This window comes from Plutella xylostella, chromosome 5 (assembly GCF_932276165.1).
Source record: "Plutella xylostella chromosome 5, ilPluXylo3.1, whole genome shotgun sequence".
Classification (NCBI taxonomy): Eukaryota; Metazoa; Arthropoda; class Insecta; order Lepidoptera; family Plutellidae; genus Plutella; species Plutella xylostella.
The window spans coordinates 11,511,192-11,531,868 of record NC_063985.1 but is presented as its reverse complement, the minus strand read 5'-3'; the positions used below and the strand labels follow the sequence as shown (position 1 = coordinate 11,531,868).

General features: G+C 43.9%; 2 protein-coding genes across 3 annotated transcripts in view; one reads left to right on the top strand and one right to left on the bottom strand.

The window, feature by feature from the left end:
- LOC105391286 (rootletin) overlaps positions 1-432 on the top strand; it is a 62,248-nt gene extending 61,816 nt beyond the window's left edge. Inside the window, exon 43 of the mRNA XM_048633519.1 lies at positions 157-432. Coding sequence (XP_048489476.1) covers positions 157-219 — 63 coding nt within the window. The 3' untranslated portion in view covers positions 220-432. The remainder of the gene's footprint in view (positions 1-156) is intronic.
- On the bottom strand, positions 425-20,504 carry LOC105391299 (cullin-associated NEDD8-dissociated protein 1). Of its 2 annotated transcripts, XM_048633518.1 has the most exons (27): positions 20,293-20,504; positions 20,033-20,202; positions 19,370-19,583; positions 18,638-18,772; positions 17,152-17,309; positions 16,530-16,692; positions 16,026-16,184; positions 15,449-15,557; positions 14,899-15,029; positions 14,188-14,348; positions 13,438-13,585; positions 12,323-12,380; positions 11,534-11,661; positions 10,810-10,872; positions 10,457-10,585; positions 10,023-10,154; positions 9,552-9,723; positions 9,054-9,199; positions 8,534-8,697; positions 7,970-8,117; positions 7,060-7,110; positions 6,318-6,437; positions 5,062-5,199; positions 4,180-4,368; positions 3,416-3,659; positions 2,538-2,684; positions 425-1,468 (listed from the first exon to the last, which is right to left on the bottom strand). In XM_048633518.1, the coding sequence occupies exons 1-27, from the start codon at positions 20,332-20,334 to the stop codon at positions 1,344-1,346; spliced, it is 3,744 nt and encodes a 1,247-aa protein (XP_048489475.1). In that variant the 5' UTR covers positions 20,335-20,504; the 3' UTR covers positions 425-1,343. The 2 variants fall into 2 exon arrangements, with proteins under 2 accessions (XP_048489475.1, XP_048489474.1); XM_048633517.1 differs by lacking the exon at positions 7,060-7,110 and having other exon boundaries at positions 7,919-8,117.
- Between the last annotated feature and the right edge of the window lie 173 nt (positions 20,505-20,677).

The window sequence follows — 20,677 nt, the reverse complement described above, 5'->3', positions numbered from 1 at the left end:
CGCCCCCTATTACATTGGGACTAACATAACACTCTGGCGAAAAGTGGGTGCAGCAATGCACCTCTGCCTACCCCGCAAGGGAGTACATTTAGTACAAGGCGTGAGTGCGTGTGTGTGTGTGTGTGTGTGTGTAAAAATTATTAATTTGTTCCGCAGAGCTCGCGGCCCGCGTCCCGCGCCGCCAGCGCCACGCCCGCCGTCAAGAGAAAGGGGAAATAACTGATACATACCGCGTCCTTAGCATAGTGTATTCATGTCCAAACTACCCTCCCTCAGTATAGTAATATCACAATACATATCAACATATGTGTACGAAGCGATCCCAGTCCGCCGTTACCCCTCAGCATTTGTCTTGTTTCATTTCCTTGGGGAGTTTAGGCTGCAGTTGTAGTGTCTATTTGTAATTTTATAATAAAAACTGTTGGAATCTTACTCGTCTATATTTTGTTACACTAACACACAGAGAATAAGACTTGAATTGTAAAACGTCATTTTACTAGCAATCTGAACATTTACAACGGGCTCGTTTCGAGTCGCACGTACAAAAAATAACAAAACATAATGAGTGGGAGTGCCATACATGGCGCTGAGAACAATAATAATAATATTTGTGGGCGTTGCCGCCCCGTGCGTCGAACTTAGTGTTCATATTGCACGGAGCGGCAACGCGTTGCTAAATAGCCATTGATGTTACAAGAAGTAGGTAGGTTATGTATGATAAATGCAACTTAAATAATAAATGGTCATTTTCAAATAATAATATTAGAATTCGTATGTATTAATGAGATCTTAAACAATTGATTCAATCATAGAATGCTAGACACAATAGCAGCAGCCGGAAAGAGCTAAATAATATATCAAGTACATATCATGTGAGTATTTACTTCTATCAGAAAATATGTAACGTGTACTTAATAATACGCACCATACAGAAAATGTTTTAAATTTACTTGTTGTCTTTCTGCAAACAAAACATTAAAATTCCACCCTTATCTCCACAACGACTCATACATAACCTACCCGCACTATCCTTCGTTCCAAATAGCATTAGATAAAAGGTCAAATTAAGGCATATAATGACACTACATTTTAAATATCCACCAATAGTGATACAACTACACTAGAGCTCTCCAACTTTTGCCTGGCTGTTTGAAAGATGGCAAGTAGGCCGCTTATTGTACTATACCTCACGTTGTAAACTGTGATAAGTTACATAGTATTGTAGAGCCAGAATATCATCGTTAAATTCACACCTCAATTTGACCTTTCATCTAATACTATTCGAAACAACCTCCACTAGTATCTTCAGCACAAGTCTCCTCAACTGCGTTGGGTTCAGGCGGCTAGCTCTGGTCCATCATGTTGGAGTCGGCGGCGCCCGAGTCCTTGAGCATGGACTCGAAGATGGGCTGCAGCTCCGGGAACGACTTGATCTGCGTCACGAAGTCCATCAGGTGCGGGTTCTTGTCTGTGGATGGGAGGAAATTGTAAGTGTGAAATGTGTGGAAATCAATTCTCCATTAGGTTACCGCTTTCTGCCTCACAATCGTGCCTCTAACGTAATGTAGCATACAATGTAGGTAGATATTGTAGTCGGGTAAGTCCGCTTCTAACGACACAGTGCGATGGAATCAAATCTTGCTCCTGACATGACTGGCTAATCCTTTCACTACTACCATTTGGTATCAAAATTTATCCCCTCTAGCATTGATTACCGACATACTACTGCCGGCTAAACTAAGTTAGTTCGCATAGTTTACGATGGACGCGTATGTATATGTCGCAGGCATCTGGTTTAATCTCCTGTTTGATTGAACCGCTAGCCCGTTCATTGAATGACGCTACTTAGTTGAATGACTAAAGAACAACTCGTCAAGTGGTTGACTGTAACGTCCAACGTCTTGACTGAACTTTATTCAGCGAAGTGGTTAAATGGGATATAGTATAGCAACTTTGTAATGTCTGGTTAGGATGAACATGACCAGACAAGAGTCAACAAAAAGACTATGTTACAAAGCTCTCATCTCACAAATTAACTAAACAATAACAATAAACGTACCTTGATATTGTTGTTCATAATTATCCAGTTTCAGCACATTTTTTTCCTTGAAACTATCCGCCGGCGGTGTAATAATAGGTAAATCCATGTTGTCACACTATTTTAACATAAATAACGCACTTTAAAGATAATTTATTTGCAAAAAATAACAATACAAGTGCTTTTTGTGTCAGCTGTTCGCTGTTAGACGCCATATTTGTTTTATTCACCACCTGACTGATTTTAAGTCCGCTAACTAGTTGGACGTTTTGTGACGCTTGTACAATCAACGTTCGGCCTAGTCATACAACTGAATAGCGTCATCCAATGAACGGGCTAGTGGTTCAATCAAACAGAAGATTAAACCAGATGCCTGCGACATATACAAAATTGGCCCAACTATGCGAACTAACTTAGTTTAGCCGGCAGTGGTCGTTCGGCTTAAGGCTCGCTTGCGTGGAACACACGGCTAAGAACAACATCAGTGGTCGACACAGACCTGCCTCAGGTATCTGCATGAGCGCGGCGGCGGCCCTCAAGGCGGATCTCTTCAGCTCCTCCTGCTTCTCGTACTCCTGCTTCACGGAGTTGGCCTTCACCTTCATGGTGCACGTGGCTCGGAGCGGCTCCACCAGGCTCTCTAGACCTGCGGGGGAGGGGTTATGGTTTGTATTGTAGTTTGGAGTTGTGGAATGGTCATGAAAGCTAATGAACTCAAGCCAGTCAGTTTCATAAATAGTTAAAAGTACGCATACACTTTTGTACCTTGAAAAACTAACTTGGGAAGCTTATTAATTCGTAAAAAAGTTGTCAGTTTGACAAGGTACAAAAGTGTATAGCTTTTTATGAAGCTGACCGTACCACCTGGGGCACCCGCCGTATCCACCGCTAAAATAAAATATAAATGCACTCGTTAATCCTTGTCCAGGATTGGACCATCTTTGTGTGATGATGATAATGATACAAAACTTATAAAATATTGTGCAGCCGCACCGTAAAGCAACTTTCTCGAAGTCGATAAACGTCACTATATATCATCATTTGCTGATGATTAGTGGTGCGTGCATTAGTTAGATAAAGGTAAAAAAACCACTCACGTTGCAACACCAGACTAGGACACAGCTGCGCCAATCTCGCGCACATCAGATACGTCAGCATCTTGATGTCATAGTGGTCTCTCAGCCCATCTTCCACGTGTCTCAGGAACTCGAACACGTCAAGGCGGTCGAGGCACGTATCCAGATAAAATATTGTGAAGCCACACCGGCAAAACAGCTTTATCGACGTCGATATACATAACTATATAGTGATTTGCGGTAAACTGTATGTAATTAGTCGTGCGTGGATTAGGTAGCTAAAGGTAACAAAACCACTCACGTTGCAGCACCAGACTAGGACACAGCTGCGCCAATCTCGCGCACATCAGATACGTCAGCATCTTGATGTCATAGTGGTCCCGTAACCCATCTTCCACATGTCGTAGGAACTCGAACACGTCGAGGCGATCGAGGCACGTATCAAGTACGGTGTACATGCACTCGAAGGCCGCCTTGCGCAGGTCCAGACCATCGTCTACGGAGTGCTTGAACGGACCCATTTCCACTTCGCGGATTAGCTCTTTCTGTAGGGGATTGGGAGTGGTTTAGGGGTTATAAAGTCACATAATAAATTGTTTAACACAATGAAATATGTATTCTGTCTATCTATAGGACTGAACCATTTACTAATGTCTTTATTTATTTATTCAAAAAGGAACACCAGCAGCAATTATAGAAATTTGTGGTCAGGTCCGTAATAAATACAGAGTTCCAGTACTGGACATAGGTCTCTAGATTTAATGCTGTCGTCGGCATTCCGCTTCGAGCCACTTCAGGTTACATGAAAACCGTTGTTTTAGCAGGTTGGAAGATCCCACACTACGTTTGCCTGTTCATGATCTCCATTCGAGACAGCCTCTAGCCCTATTCTTCGTTTCTTCGGCAGTCTTAAACTTTACCTTATATTTACTTAAGTAAATGATAAGTCCGCCTTTGTGTATACATAGACTGTCAACCTGTAATGATCTGTACCTACTTTGTATGTTTCTATGTGTATGCAATAAAGAGTTTAAATAAATAAATAAATAAAAATATTGATCTCACCTTAACTTTAGTCTCATTATATATCGTCGGCAGCAGCCGGGGCAGCAGGTCGCGGATGAGCGAGGGCTTGTTGTGCGCCGCCGAGTTGAACGCCACCAGGGCCACGCGGCGCACACTCAGCGCGGGGTCCCGCAGCGGCAGCAGCAGCTCCGCCATGTTCGCCCGGAGCAGCGGGTCTATGGCTTGCGGCTGCGGGGGGGAGGGGGGTTAGAGACAGTTGAACGCCACCACGCCCAGGCGACGGCAACGACAGAGAAGGGCACGTAACCCGTTTTTTATAAACGAAATGATATAATTATAGTGACCTGTAGCTCTCGACGACTCGTTCATAAGCTACAGGCACTATACCTTCAGTCATACGGCAGTCTACAGAGAAGGGCTAGCGGGGCGTGCCCTTAGCGGGCGCATGTCGCCTGAACACACCCTAAGAGAGCAACGGAGTACATCAAAACTGAAAATACGAATAGCCATTATTATTTTGTTAGCGTGTCGGTGAGTAACACTCGAGGTGCAATATGGTTTGTCACCGTGGAGAGAGAAATGGCCAGTCTGCTGGCCTGGGTGCGCCGGAGGTAAACTAAAAACAGCGTAAATTAATGACTCGGGGAGAATTGTAGTATGTGTTTGACAGAACCATGGCGTGATTGAGTAGTAGTAGTAGTAGTATAACTTTATTGTACATAAAACACTTAAAATAACATTTAATACTTAAAATCTATAATACAATAAGGGCGGCCTTATCGCTAAAAGCGATCTCTTCCAGGCAACCCTACGAGCTAAGAGAGACAATTTTGAATATAAATGAGGAAGTTGTACAAAAATATAAACACTAAAGAGAAAGGAAATTAAAACCTTATTGAGTGCCTATTTATGTCTAGTCACCTGGTCGGAGATGGTGAACTTGACGGCGGTGACGGCGGTGGTGCGCGTCAGCGGCTCCGGCGAGCGCAGGAACTCTTGCAGGTGAGGGAGTAATTCTTCGGGTTCTAGAAGGCAGAGCTTGCCGAGGCATTCCGCTACCTGGGAATATAAATATGCTTGAATATGGACCGTTATACACGGGGCAGTATGCTAGCTGTCGATACACGGATTATTACTGCTTAAAAGACGAAGAAGACTCTTCAGTGTCAGAGGAGGATCGTGAAAGTGTCTTAAATGAATGTGCTATAACCTTAACCCTGACTAAAAAGATGGGTGTTATAAAGTTCAAATGTCTGTGTATCTGTGGTAGTGTATCTGTCAAACGGCTGAAATGATTTTATATTTGTTTTTTTCGGTTCTACCTTTTTCGGCATAAGATTTTTTTGCCTAATCTCGTATTGCATAGTAACGTTTGGTCAAAGTCTCGTTACGCCGAAAATCGTATGGCATAAATCTCGTTTAGTAAAAAGTTATTTCGCATAACATTGTTTAGCCTAATAATGGTATGGCCAAATCTTGAATAGCCTAATAATGCTATGGCATAGGTTTATACAAAGTAATAATATTCGTTTGGCTTTAACTTTGACGGCGTCTCCCTACATAACGCAAACTGGTGCCTTGTATTGTTTCCGCTGTTTGGAAAACGCTCCGCTCCGCTTCGCTGCGCTCCGCTTTGGTTTTGATGAACATGTGCACCTAACACGCTCCTCCTCGCTTTGCTCGTCGTCGCACCTATTTTTAGGTTTCGATCTCATGGGGTTCGTAATAATTATATTGGTCGTTAACTTTCGATTTTTTGATCATACAATATCGTGATTTTCGGGATGTAGGAGAAAAATACCACAATTTGTACATTTACTACATACTTAATATATTATTTATTAAGATAACATTAGGAGAAACAAGATTATACATAGGTATAGACGAACATAAATTTGAGCAAACGAAACTTAGGTGTTTAAAGATTGTGCCTAAAGAGTTTTAGACGAAACGAGCCTTATGCCACATAAGTCTTGGCAAAGTGATGGTTCGGCCAAAAAAGTTTAGACCATACGAGTTATGCGAAATGAGTTTTGGTCAATAAAGATTGTGCCAGATGAGCGGAACCCGTTTTTTTCGGCTTCGCTGTTCAAATGTTATGCGGCTTTTAGTGTTGAATGCTTAGCGTTATTAACGTTGCTTAGATCTCCGATAAATAATCAAAGCGGTATACTCACGACATTCCTGGAGCCCTCCTCCTGGCACTGGCAGTGCTTGGCGAGCTGCACCCAGATCTGCGGGATGAAGGGCCGCAGCGCCGCCACGCCCGCCGGGCTGCATGACTCGCACGAGATTATCTGCAAACAAATCGTAATGTTAATTAACACTCAGCCCCTTCTCCCACTACGCGAATCTCAAGCGACGCGACTGCGACGCAACCCTTGGTCGCATATATTACAACGACACGTCGAAGACCCGTTTTTATAGGCGATCATGGGTTGCATCGCAGTCGGGTCGCTTGAGAGTCGCGTAGTGGGAGAAGGGGCTTATAGTTTGTACAACAGTTAGCTTGACTTAAAAAGAAAAAAAAAACATTTTTCGTCGTAATATCATTAAACATTGTGTTCATTTTATTCGGTAAGAGTTACCCTGGTGTAGCGTGATTTTTGGTCGAATCCACCCTATGAGTCAGTTTCCAAGTAAATCTACCTAAGCATGAACTCTCAACGATAATTCAGCAAATCACAGCGCTGCATTCTACGCTCGCTTGACGCTCTCAGCTGTGAAACTGACAGTAAGTGTTCTATGACGCGCCAGCTGTCGAAAAACAGGAAAGGCCTGGCGTATTAGCATTATTTTACGCGGCTTCGGACAGATACTAGAATCTATAAAGACGATGGCGTAGCACAGCCATCTAAATCCAGTGGTTTCAAACACAATCTCACAACCAACCCCCACAACCCCCAACCCCCGACTGACCTCCCTAAGGCTGTGCAGCAGCAGGTACTGCCGGCGCGGGCGCGCGTCGATCTCGCTCAGTATGAAGGGCAGCAGCTCGGGCAGGTTGCCCACCGCCACGCTGCCCAGCGCGTAGCTCCCGCCCACTTCACGGAGGAGGCAGTGTGGGGGGACCAGGACTCCATAGCATGGGTGGGGCTATATTAGAGTGAGCGTCGTGACGCAAATACGTCATATCATAAAAATATGGAAACCATGCAACGATGACGCAACGCTCTAATGAGACAGCGCTCTAACCAGACCGTGAACCATTTGGACTCCATAGCATGGGTGGGGCTATATTAATAAGAGGCGCCTCGCGACGTAAATACCTTATTATCATAAAAAATATGGAAAACGCTCTAAAGGGACCTCGCCCTACAAGATATATTCTACAATCTATACCTATAGACGATGCAGTAACACAGCCAGTGTCTTCAAACAAAATCGAATAAACAATCCAAATAATCGAGAAACGCTCTAATGAAACTCCGCCCTACCAGACATAACCTAGAATCTATATAGACAACGCAGTAACACACTAGCACAACGATCTATCCAGTGTCTTAAAACATATTCGAGTAAACAATGCACATAATAGAGAAAAAAACGATTTACCTTTCTAAAACCACTAAAATCTATATAGACAATGCAATAGCACAGCCATCTATCCAATGGCTTCTAACATAATCATTACTTGATCGAAACGCAGCGCGACACACTAATGGGGCCATAATACACATGGATCTATATAGACAACGCATTAAGACAGCCATCTAAATCCAGTGTCTTCAAACACAATCTCACAAGCAACCCCCACAACCCCCAACCCCCGACTGACCTCCCTAAGGCTGTGCAGCAGCAGGTACTGCCGGCGCGGGCGCGCGTCGATCTCGCTCAGTATGAAGGGCAGCAGCTCGGGCAGGTTGCCCACCGCCACGCTGCCCAGCGCGTAGCTCGCTGCTGACTTCACTTCCTCGGAGGAGGGGGTGAAGGAAGCTAAGAGGACGTCCTTGATGTGCGGGATCGTGCTGAGGTCGCTGGGATAGACAGAGGAATATATTAAGAGTCAAGTAATACTAATTTTGTAGTGTATAGTGGGTTTGTAAGGCTGGTGGGCGCATGGTAAAGTAAACATGGTAAGTATTGCAACATCAAAAATTATTTGTATCGGTAAAATAATCAATAAACAAAAAGCTTGCCAGAAATAGGGATTTTTATGTTTTATGCCGCTAGCATAGCACGGGGTGACAAGACGTGACCAAAGTTCTCCGTCTCGCTCGCTCTCGAGGCCGCGCGATGTGAGTAAGCGTGATGCAAAACTTTTGTCACGTCTTGTTGTGCGCGTCTTGCGCCCCATATTAGCCCTTCTGGGCATCGCTCCGGCGGTCCTTCAGGCCTGACTATTGTCTATACTAGTGTCTATACATGCAGTATGTAGTACAGTCCTACTCACAGATGCTTGCCGATCTCAGCCACGGCGAGCAGCGCGAACATGTGCGCCGCGTCACTAGTCGGCTCGGACGCGTCCTGTAGGAACTGCTTGACGGCCGCCCGCGCCTCGGCCCCGCCCGCCTCGACCACGACCGCGGCCACGCACTTGGCGAGGGAGTGGAATGCCTGCGAAGGAATGGTAGAAATGTAGTTATGAGAAGTAGAGTATAGTACCTATAAGTCAGGCAGAATATAAATAATAGATTACCCCTGAAGTACCTAAAATTCAGCAGAAATGTAGAGAATATTATATGATAAGTAGTACAAGAAGTCATCAAATTGAGAATGGATAGATCTTTAATCGCCAATCTTACACACTACCTACCTGAACTAGGGTTTGTCACCGTGAGAAAGGATTTAACTTGATTGTCAGACTGCGCGGGCGCACCAGATTCCTACAAGGTTTTATACACCCCTGTGCATTGCGTTGCCATGGTAGCTCTCTCTCAGCAGTGTGTCATCTCTAGTGGCGCGCACTGTACCTGCTTGGTGGCGTGCGCGGTGCCGGCGTGCTGCTGCAGCTGCACCGGCGCCACCAGCAGCGCCAGCAGCTCGCGGCGCCCGCAGCCCGGCACGCCTGCTGCTACTAGGGCTCGGAGTACGCCCACCATGGCCTTGAGGGCACCACCTGCAGAAATAAAGGGTTGTTTGAGTAATAGTAAATTGTATAAAAACATATTTTTAGCACAAAAAACAAAATAGTACAATACAAACAGCGGCCGAATGAATAGCACGCTTCAATGGCGTCACTAAGGCTTAAAGTGTTGCGCCGGCTCAATAATAGTTAGTGACTTTCGCGTAGTCATGTGTGTGAAAATAGTTTATTGTATAAAAAACACTTGTTTAAAACAATTTGCAAGGGCCCTCTACTGGGTGATAGCCTGTATTACCGACATTACGGGATGCCCAGCTCAATCCACCAAGAGAATAATTTATATAAAGAAATGCATTCTAAATCAATTAAAATAGTTGTTTGTTACCTTGCAGTAGAGGCGACTTGGCCAGCGCCAGTATGTGCGGCGTGAGAGCCACTCTCACGTCGTTGTTCAGTGCGTGAGGACAGTAGAGGCACGAGGACCGCACTAGCGCTAGCGCCGTCTGTGCGCAGTGCAGGTCTGACTCGCACACTAGCGGCGGGACTTCCATCAACACCTGTAGGGAAAGGTTTAGTTAGAGGGTCAACGTTGGTAAATGAGATATACTCAGAAAGTTATAAAGTCTATTTGTCAGGACCTTTGTATCATGAATTGATAATAGGAAATAGTAGAGAAAGGGGAATAGCACGAAGTTAGCCGACAATAGACGAAGTCTCAATAGCTTTCGCTATTACTATACCTGGGTGTAAAAGCATGATGTGTATTTACGTGTGTAGTTATGTAATGCTATGACCGAGCGATTTAGATATCTCGCATGTCTGTACAATATTAAGTATTTTTTATGTATTATCTTACCTTGCTAAGTAGATCAATGCTAATATCATTGCTATAATTCTGTACTAATGTGTCTAACAGGACTAGAGTGGCCATCTTCAACGCTCGCTGGTTCTTCCTCAGAAACGAGCCTAATATCGGCACAGCGTCGGGCTGAAACAAATAACATATTTACTGTATTATTTACAATAACAACGTATACCATGACCGGTGTTTATCACGGTAATTGTGAATAAGGTATTTGTGTGTATTTTTGGATTCAACTTGTGTCTAAGACAGTTGTAGTCATTCCAAAATATCTAACTTAAGACATTACGATTATCGCACTCTCGCACTTATGTTGGCGTTCCGCGACGCAATGGCGATCCAGTATAGTCAAATGGTGAACTGATTTTTATCGCTGTAAAGTATGAAAACTCGTATGTAGACCAGAAAGAATGCAAATTGTTCCTTACCAGTATGGGCGTAAGGTCGATCCGGAGCGGCGAGGAGGCGATCTTGGTGAGCGCCTTGACGGTGGTCAAGCGCGTGATCTCGTTGCGCAGGCGCTCCAGGAATATCGGCAGACACACCGGCAGCTCGTCCTGAGGGGTAAATGGATAAATAATAGTATGAATATTTGTTGTGATATCGATCCTGAAGTTGGTTGTAAAGTAAGCGGTATGAGGTTGTGGTAGTAGCAAATGACTTACCTACAAGCTTTTTTTACCAGCTGCTGTAGCTTATATATTTCAAAGTGGCGTAGCGATTGCTTTATGGAGTACTTAGCTACAAGATGTTGATGATGAGTTAGGTATATTATATTTACCTGTAAAGTGTCTCCTGCATGTGCTAGCAGCTGTCCGGCCGCGGCGATGGCACGCTCCTTAACCTGGCAAAAATAATTAAATATATTTAAACGATATAAGAATACAAGAGAAGGTTTCCGTTTTCGAGTCGGAAAGGCTGATTTCTGCAGCTATGCACAGCAGTGGACTACATAGAATAGAATAGAATATTACTTTATAGAACACCACATAAATCAGACATACAAAAGAACATACTTATAGACTCGAACGAATGTACTATCGGGGAATCGGCCGGTGGCTTTAAAGGTTAGAACCGCTTGCAGCCTGCTACCTGCCGCACCCATTCATACACGCGCTCATCCAATGAATAATGAGGTAACAAAGACAAAACCTAAAAACCACTCTTTTGACAGTTAAAAAAGAAGAAATATATACAAAGGAGGCCGTTATTATTACGAGGTCTTGTTGGTAACAGCATGGCCCTATACACCTGTTCCTTACACGCCATTGGTTCACACGTATGGAAGGGGCGGGGCTGTTACGACGGGGTGCGTAAGCGATATTGTTTTGGAATCGGGTAAGCATGGGTTTCCCCGATAGTACAATAGACGGCCTTATCGCTGAGATCGATCTCTTGCATACCTCCTGGTCCATGTCGGTGGCATGGGCTACATACCTCCTGGTCCATGCCTGGTCCACTGGCTACATACCTCCTGGTCCATGTCTGGTCCACGGGCTACATACCTCCTGGTCCATGTCGGTGGCGCGCAGGCGCACCAGCACGCAGGCGTACATCTCGCGCGCGGGCGCCGCCAGCTCGCGCGGCATGGCCGGCACCACCGACGGGCCCGACAGCCGGTCGTGCGACAGCTCTGGAATAGGCAGACGCAATAAGTTAAATGTCACACTTCACAATCGTAGTATAAAATTTCGTGGATACGTTGTCAGGCAGGAAATTGACAGATAGACGGTCGTGTAACAGCTCTTGAATAGATAAATAGAATGACGCAATAGTTAATCGTCATGTTTCACACTCGTATTATAAAAAAACGTTATTACGTTTTCAAGCACGAAACTGACAGATAGACTGTAGATAAACTGACACTTGATCAGCACATTTCACACTCGTATTATGAAAGGGAAAGTTTGTTTGAATGTTTGTTATACTCTTTTTAGTGTGTGTCATTCGTTGATACGTGTTAAAGTACAAAACTAGCAGACGGTCGTGAGGCAGCTCTGGAATAATAGACAGATGCAGTAACTTCATCATTGTGCTTTACAATGATGTTACAAAGGGAAAAGATTGTGTGCATGTTTGTAGCTTAATTAAGTTTAACTTAGTCATCACACTTCACACTCGTATTATGAAGGCAAAAGTTTGTGTGCATGTTAGTTCTTATTCTGATGAAGCTTGCCAGTATTATAGCGTGATAGTTCAGAATTACACACAGCCATAGACTAGTTTTTGTCTCGGATTTCTCAAGGGAAGCGAAGCTAATTCTCCATAGAGGTGTTTGTGTAAAATACACTTACCAAGTGGCCTCATAACTTTGACGAGTGTCTGCAGAACTCTCAATGCTTCAGCCGTGACCTGAAAATAATATCACTATTTAGAACAGTCAGAAAAAAAAAATGCAAATCAAAAGAAAACGGAACAGAACAGATTACCAGAAAACTCTGTGCTCAAACTTCTTCACCTTGCTGAAAGGGTGGTGAATGTCAACCTAACTTTCAGTGACCTCTACAACAATTATCCTCTACCTTCCTCTACTGTCTTTTTTTATTATTTTTTCTGTCCTCACCTTGTCACGGGGCACGTGAGTTTCCCTTATAGTTGGTCCGACGTCAGTAGGACCGACCTCTCCGGTGCTTGACTGGTTATCAAGAAGTGCGTGAAGGTAGCATGCGCCAGCCGACCCAGCTTTGTTTCATTCAAAAACGGCGATACGGCTCGCGACCTATCACGTGAGTACAAATGTACAGCGAAAAGCGGGTGACTCGCTTGCGAGTCACCTCTGACTACCCCTTCGGGGATTACTGTCGTGAGCTGCGAGTCACCTCTGACTACCCCTTCGGGGATTACTGTCGTGAGCATATGTATGTGTTATGCATATCAGGAGATGAGCCCACATTACACCTCCGTTACCAGAGTGGAGATCTGGCAAATGGCTTCTCTATTGTCCCTAGTGTGGATCCAAACACGAGTGCTCCGGATGGAGTACGGGAAGTGGACATCAGGGTGGGGTCTCACCACCCCGAGGCGACTCTCCTTGTGAGTACTGTGGCTATACGCTGCCGCGCCTAGATCCACTGCTCCATGGATCCCTGATGTCAGACTGCCGTCTGACTGAAGGTATAGTGCCTGTAGTTTATGACCAAGTCGTCGGGAATTACAGGTCACTATAATTATATAAAGTAGTTTAGAAAACGGGTAACGTGTCCTCACCTTGTGGAAGGGGTCGTGCACGGCGGCCAGCACGGGCGGCAGCAGCAGCGGCACGTACACACATGTACACACGTGTCCTCTACCGTCCTCTGTGTGCTCACCTTGTAGAAGGGGTCATGGACGGCGGCCAGCACGGGCGGCAGCAGCAGCGGCACGTACACACATGTACACACGTGTCCTCTACCTTCCTCTGTGTCCTCACCTTGTAGAAGGGGTCGTGGACGGCGGCCAGCACGGGCGGCAGCAGCAGCGGCACGTGCGCGCGCATCTCGTCCGCCTCGTGCGTGCGCGCCAGGCACACGATGAACACCAGCGTCTCGATCTTCATTGAGGAGGCGGTTGTCTTGTCTCTGGGGGGAGGAAATTGAAATTAAATAAGAAAGGATGGTACCAATTATGTTTTCATAAAATCACACACTAAACAACCTAATGTAAGTTTCTAAATAACGCTTCGATAATAACAATAAAATTATTAAATAAAAATCAGCGCATCTACTATCTACAAAACATCTATCTGCAAATCATCATCATACAATCAACTTTGACCATCATTCACGGTAGCATTACAGTCTACAGTACAGATACGCCACGTCTCTGCTTTCGATAAGCTATTTTATTCAGTCGTAGACTGAAAGGTACTTATTCGCTTTTGGCTTCCTTATCCAGCCTAGCTGGGGATTCATATAGCTAGTAGCTAGTCTACTCACGTAAGGAAAGGCACCAGAGCCTTCAGTATCGGCTGGGCGTGCGGGCCGAGGCTCCTGGGGGCCGCCGTCAGTAATTCCCGCAACAAGGCGAGCGTGGGACTATGCGCCTAGCTATGGGTTGATAAAGCTAGTAACTAGTCACTCTACTCACGTAATGAAAGCCGCTTGATCCTTGGGTATCGGCTAGCCCATGTTACCCATTACCCAGCTGATGGTTGATATACCTAGCTAGTCACCCTACTCACGTGAGGAAGGGCACCAGAGCCTTCAGTATCGGCTGGGCGTGCGGGCCGAGGCTCCTGGGGGCCGCCGTCAGTAGTTCCCTCAACAAGGCGAGGGCGGCGGCGCGAGCTCGGGGGCTGCGTCCGCGCACTACTCGCAGCGCGCCGCGGACTATGCTGCCTAACTGTGGAGGGATGGGAGGGTTAGAAAGAAGAGATGTATTGAAGTATATTGACAGTAATAGATCGGATGATCGGTCCGCATTAGCCAGCTCGCTCCAATACTAGTGTATATTCTGTATTATGAACTATCGCAAACTATGTCAGACAGAGCGCAGCGGGCCGCAACAGCGGAGTATGTGGGGGAAATAGATAGATAGATAGATAGAATACACTTTATTTGTAGGGGGATTTTAGCAGGGTTATAAACTAAGATCTTGAACAAAAAACTGCCTCCCACTTGTAGGTGTTCTATAGAACAGAAGAGATTGATTTGCATTTTGTTTTACAACTGCAAATCGCTCTCTGGTTACTGGTAAGGTAACGGAATTTTAATATGTCGCTAAGGTGTGACTATACGCCACTGCATGTAACGGCACAGCCCTCTCACGGTGCAGAAGGTTGTGAGGTCTCCTGCAAATTGAGATACTTGAATGCAATGCATTCTTCATTCTAACTCAGCTGTATTTACAAGCAGGGTGGGTAATTTTTTATTGTGTATGTGTGTGTACGTACTCGCTCCAGCAGCATGGCCTGCGGCGAGTGGGCGGGCGGCGGCGCGTGCGCGAGGGCGGGCGGCGGCCGCGTGGCTCTCAGCAGGGCGGTGTAGGCGCTCAGTATGTCGCATTTTACGTTCTCTTCGCGTTCTGTGGAAGAGAGTGCTTTGTGTTAGTAAGTGAATGCTTCAGCATATAATAACGAGTACTATTGTACTTGTTATTCTATGGTATGAAGTCATTTTGTTCATCGGGACACATAGGTATAGGTAGGTAGTGTAGGTACTTATACTATTACAAGAATTTTAAGATGAAAGATAACGTTGTAATATTTGTTTTAAATGTAGTTTAAAAAAAATATAATTTCTTCTTCTTATCACGCTTGTGGCAAACTAAGAGCTAGAATGTGATTGGTAACGTTGGTGAAATGAACAGCCAGTCATATTACCTGTTGTCAGTCGTTGACAGCCAGAGTGACGCCGGACTTTTATACAAGGGTATTCGCAACTAGCGATTCGTCACTCTACTTACGCTAGGCTTACTACTAATACTAAACAAGTCTGCAATACCTTTGAACCGTGCGATGAGCGCGGGCGACACGGTCTGGTACATCTCCGGCAGCAGCTCGTGTCGCGTCGAGATCACCGACTCGAGGCACTTGGCCGCCGCGCGACGCACCTGATGGGAATTGTGGTGATCATTATAATGTTTAGATGGAAAACTGACCAGTTTAAGCTGTATTACAATGAAGCGTATGAACTGCTTTGAGGAACCTTGCCATAGGTTTAGGAGAATACATAACATACTAATAACAAATGGCACCACCAGCATTCTACGATTGTATGGTACTTCAACGATAGGTTCATAAAACACAAAAACCAATACAATGCCAGTTAACAGACCAATGCAAGTTCAAGTTCGTTTATACGACTGAGATTGGACATTTGTTTTGGCTCAACTTTACATATACAATAGGGTATTGAGCTTGTGTAAAGCTTCACAAACGCTAGTGCACCTCACATCATGCCACCACGCAAGATGGCTCAAGACCACGGTAGTGCAGTATCGGTTGCCTAATTCTGGAAATGTATTATTTAGAGATTGTCGTCGACACGGTAAGAAAAAGTCGAGTAATCTGTATAATACCTTCCACGACATGTCGTCATCATCCGAATACTCGTCGGAGTCGCTGTCGGGCTCGGCGGCGCGCTCCGCCTCCATGTCCGAGTCTGATCCTCCGTCTGAAGAATCCTCGTAGTTGTAGTTAGGATCGTAGGTTATCATCTTGAGGCAGAGCTCGATTATCTGATGGGGGGAGAGATGTGTGAGATTAAAGTATGTATTGTAAATAGCCCAACATTATAATTTATAATGTGCTTTCTGTAAATTTTTCATTTATATGTGTAAAGTATACTTATTTAAAGAAAGTCGCATAGGTATTTTACTGCAATTGAATTAATATTGTACCTACATGTAAATAAATAAATAATGACAAAGGAGCAACCAAACGCAACGCATAATTCGCAGTGTGATATACAGGTTGCCGCCAAAATGGGCTCTTTCTGAACAACTTTTGCTCTACGACTTTCTCACATCGTTTAGCAACCTTTCCCTTTTTTCCCTCTATAAACCTAGTCACCATCTACTCACAGTGGGCACGTGCGGCTGGATCTCCTTGGGGCACTTGAGCACGAACGCCTCGAGCGCCTGCAGGCAGTGCTCGCGCAGCTCCTCGTCCGCGTCGCGCGAGTGCGTCAGCACGGGCGGCGCCACCCGCCACAGGACCGAGCCGAAGCGGACGCCTAGCACGCGGCTGTGGGAGGGAGAATGTGACTATTAGTAATAATAATGTATAATTTGTCGGCAAATCACATTTATACACGACCATCGAATCCAAAACTGGGCAAAGCCTACAATATAGCTTTCAGATAACTCGAACTACAACTGTGACAAACTCAATTCCATAAGGACTGGGGAGTGGGAGTTATTTTCTCACAAATTAGCCCCTTCTCCCACTACGTGACTCTCGACGAGCGACGCGACTACGACGCAAGCCTTGCTCGCATATATTTGACGAGACAACGACGCATCGAAGACCCGTTTTTATAGATCATGGGTTGCGTCGCAGTCGCGTAGCTTGAGAGTCGCGTAGTGGGTGACGGGGCTTAGTGTTTCATTTTCACTGTTCAAACGCAGGCAGCCCTATTGTTTGTCATGGAAACAATAAGAAGATTAAGAAGGGAGCTCAGCAGCAGCACAGAGTAGCTCTTACCAGACAGCAGCAATGCACTGTATGTGTGTCCGGGACACCCCGGGCGAGGTGGACGTGCCGAGTCCCTCCAGCAGGTGGTCGATCAGCTTGTTGTACAGCGCCGGGGAGCAAGTCATCACCAGGTGCGAGAGTGCCACGATCGTGCGCTTGCGGACTGCCTGTAATGGACAGACAGTAAGGTTGTTAAAGTTTGTGGATCAGTTTATACTTTGATTAACAATTTTTTTTGGGTAGCAATAAAACGGGTGACTGTAAATTACAGTTCTAAGTGTCAAAATTAATTAATTTGGGTTATAAAATTACTAAGTGAGCGACTCACTGCGAGTGACGAGAAATCAACAGAACAGCAACTTACAAACATTAATTTGAGTTACTTAAAATACAAAATGAGCAGCTTCATAATGTTTGAGCGACCTAATATTTGTTTGAGTGTCAACGTTACGTCCTGCATTTTTTTCAATATTTGACAAATGTATTTTTTATACTGAGCGGCATTTTATCTTAAATGAAGAATTTCGAATACAAAAACCTCTTTGAAAAATACACTAATGAGTAGAGTATAATGAGCTCACATATAAAAAATAAAAATAATATGAAATAACTATTTCAAGAAACACTATTCTATTAGTTGAGAAAATTTATTATTGAAATATAAGGGTAATTCAATAAAACAATGTACTCCGTAAAAATAAAGTAATATGCATGCATTTATTTCAATCAAATGAACAAAAAATAAAATAAGACGCTTCATATTGGTCCGCAGCCCAACTCACCTGACTGCAACGATTCGTCGCCCCCGCCCCCATTCGAATTCGCGCGCATTTAAAAATCTGTAGTTTTCATTAAAAAATCGTATCAAAATAAAAAACATAAGCCCTCAAATAGAATATCAGTAACCAATAATCATTAATAAAGCAGCACACAAAACTTTGCTCAAGGTGAACTTTTTAGTAGTTCGCTAAGTATAACCTAACTTAGAAAAATCGAATCTATCTTAATATTGAAGTTGCCCTCTCTGTATTTCCAGTCGCTCACTTAGTAATGAAGTCGCTCGGATAAAATTTTAATATCTGAAATGGATTTATCATAATTTACCTTTTGGTAAGCTCGTTCTGAATTTTATTATAAACAATATTCGTCGTCAGTTTAGTTAATTTTTCGCTTACTCAAATTCATACCGCTCAAGTTATTAAAACAGTATGTCATCATCAGTCGCAAAGTTTTTTTTTGATTGCTCGTTTTATAATTCCCCATTTTTTTTTGTGTAGATGACACTTTGTTTATCTTAAAACATAATGATAGCAATCAATGAAAGTCTAGTGTGTTATAAGTTTGTTTATATTTCACAGATTTTTAGGCTATTTACAATATACTATCCCCCAGTAAAGTCTAATTACGGTCACGTGTTGTGCTAGAGCAACCAACCTTAAATCCGACCTCCTTTTAAAAGTGTTTCTCTAACTAATATAATCAAATATCTCCTTACCTGTCGTGGAGAAGCAAGTTGCGGCAGTAGAGCGTTGAGCAGCACTGGATGGAAGGAGATGAGTAGGCCTCCGAACCTGCTGAGCAGGTCCGCCAGGATGTCCAGCGCTTCCAGTTGGACGGAGACATCTTCTTGCTGAAATAAATTAAATTATGCTGACATTAGTTTGCTGCCATTCATGCCAGAGCACAAATGGTGTGAACAAAGTACCATTCAAAAGAGCTAGGTACTCACACCCCTTCTTCTCACACACAATTTGCTTAAAAAGGATTAGTATAATTTTAGATGGGTGGGATAGGTATTGGTAATTTTATAGTGACAAACTTAATGTAGGGTAGCACACTGATTGTATTTATCCAGATTAGCATTTAACTTCTTTGTAGCCTAGTAAATAACAATACTTTGTGGTGTAAATTGCATATTACATTAAATGCTACAATATTTTTGCGATTGATCACAGTATAACATAGCCTATTTTACATGAAATCTAAAAACTTTATTCTATAATGAAAACAAAAATTTTACAGGCAGGGTTCATATTTGCTTTGGAGCAGTCATTCACATTTTGACCTATGAATAATAAGAGATAAGAATAGATTATAGGAGTGAATTGAATACTGACTAAACTGTGTAAAAATGCACAAACATTGCATGATGAACTGAAGCACCCCAATCAACTACCCTTATTATTAGACAGCATAACAAAATACATAATCAAGGATCTCTCTTTACCTTCTCAATAGCACTGCTGAGTCTGCCTGTGATCTTCTTGCAGACATTAGCCGCAAGTGTGTTGGAGCCGAGCGGGAGCTCCGAGATGACGGTCTTCAGGCCAATGCTGCTGATGTCCCGCAGCTGCTCCGTGTCGGACAGCATGTTGGCACACAGAGTCTCCACAATGCCTTCCACTTGGTACTCCTTCACTTTGTTTACAAGAGGGCCCAGGCTGCAAAAGTACGTAATGGGTGTCAAAAGTTGCACTATTGTCGGGTTTTCCCTAATTCTAGACACATGTATTGTTTTACTCTTTTGTATACAGAGATAGGATTGCTGATCACCCTAACAAGCTGGCAACTGACCTCACCAGTTGTATTCCAACAAGAAGGTTGAAAAGAAAGCACATTTTGGACGGTCTAGGACCAGTTGAATAAGAAGGCAACCCAACGATGGGAGGGAGTGCCTAAAACGCCATAAACACACTCCGAACAACTGCTTATGGTCACTCAAGACCAATTGCATGTTACAGTGACTACAAAAAATATATTTATCTTTTGTATCTTAGTTTTATATTTTGTTTGTCATTGCAAGCTGCCACTGCAGCTACCAGTGACAATGCAACAAAGGATTGCTAACCTACTTATTTACCAGCTGTTTTACAAAACTAGGATTCCTCACCACTTGACCGCCAGGTTTTGGACCTCCCCGTTCTTGTCTTCGAGCAGCCGCAGCAGCATCTTGACCACCTTCCGCTCCGAGTCGTCGTCCAACTTGATGCTGTCCTTTTGTAACTCCGTCATCAGGTCATTTGTGGCCATGAAGCGGAAGTCTTTGTCGTTGGATGTCATCTAAAACACATTTTTACATGTAAACTAGGGGTCTTCAGTCGGAAGAAACTAAAAAGAAGATGCATAGAAGATGGAATAGCGGCATCTTACCTTCTCCAAGAGATTAGCTATCTGGTACGAAACACTAGCCATTTTGACGGTTTTGGCTCTTCTAAATACGGAAAATTAAAGTTATTTGATGTAGAAATGTTACGTTTACTTTATTTAGAAAGATGCATGACCCGGTAAAAGAAATAATTGCAAAAATATTCGGAAAATCAACTCGCCGAATCAAATGTGATGGATGATAGATAGTGATGGGGTATATTGGAACATTGGAAGCACTAGCAGAGATTGATCTGGCTCTTAAAATATAAAAATTTACTTGTATTGTTACACGCCTATATTTACTGTCAATAGCATCTTAATGCATAAAAAGTGCTTAACATTATCAAACTAGGTGCCACCTACGCCCTTTTTTAAATGTATTTAGTTA

What these genes read in the sequence shown, in the direction of transcription:
- LOC105391299 (XM_048633517.1), bottom strand. Translation starts at nt 20,334, where the DNA reads ATGGCTAGTGTTTCGTACCAGATAGCTAATCTCTTGGAGAAG. An exon ending in TCAGCAGTGCTATTGAGAAG is followed by an intron (nt 18,773 to 19,369) that starts GTAAAGAGAGAT and finishes AATTTATTTCAG; the next exon opens with CAAGAAGATGTCTCCGTCCA. An exon ending in GCTCTGGTGCCCTTCCTCAC is followed by an intron (nt 13,586 to 14,187) that starts GTGAGTAGGGTG and finishes TCCTCCCCCCAG; the next exon opens with AGACAAGACAACCGCCTCCT.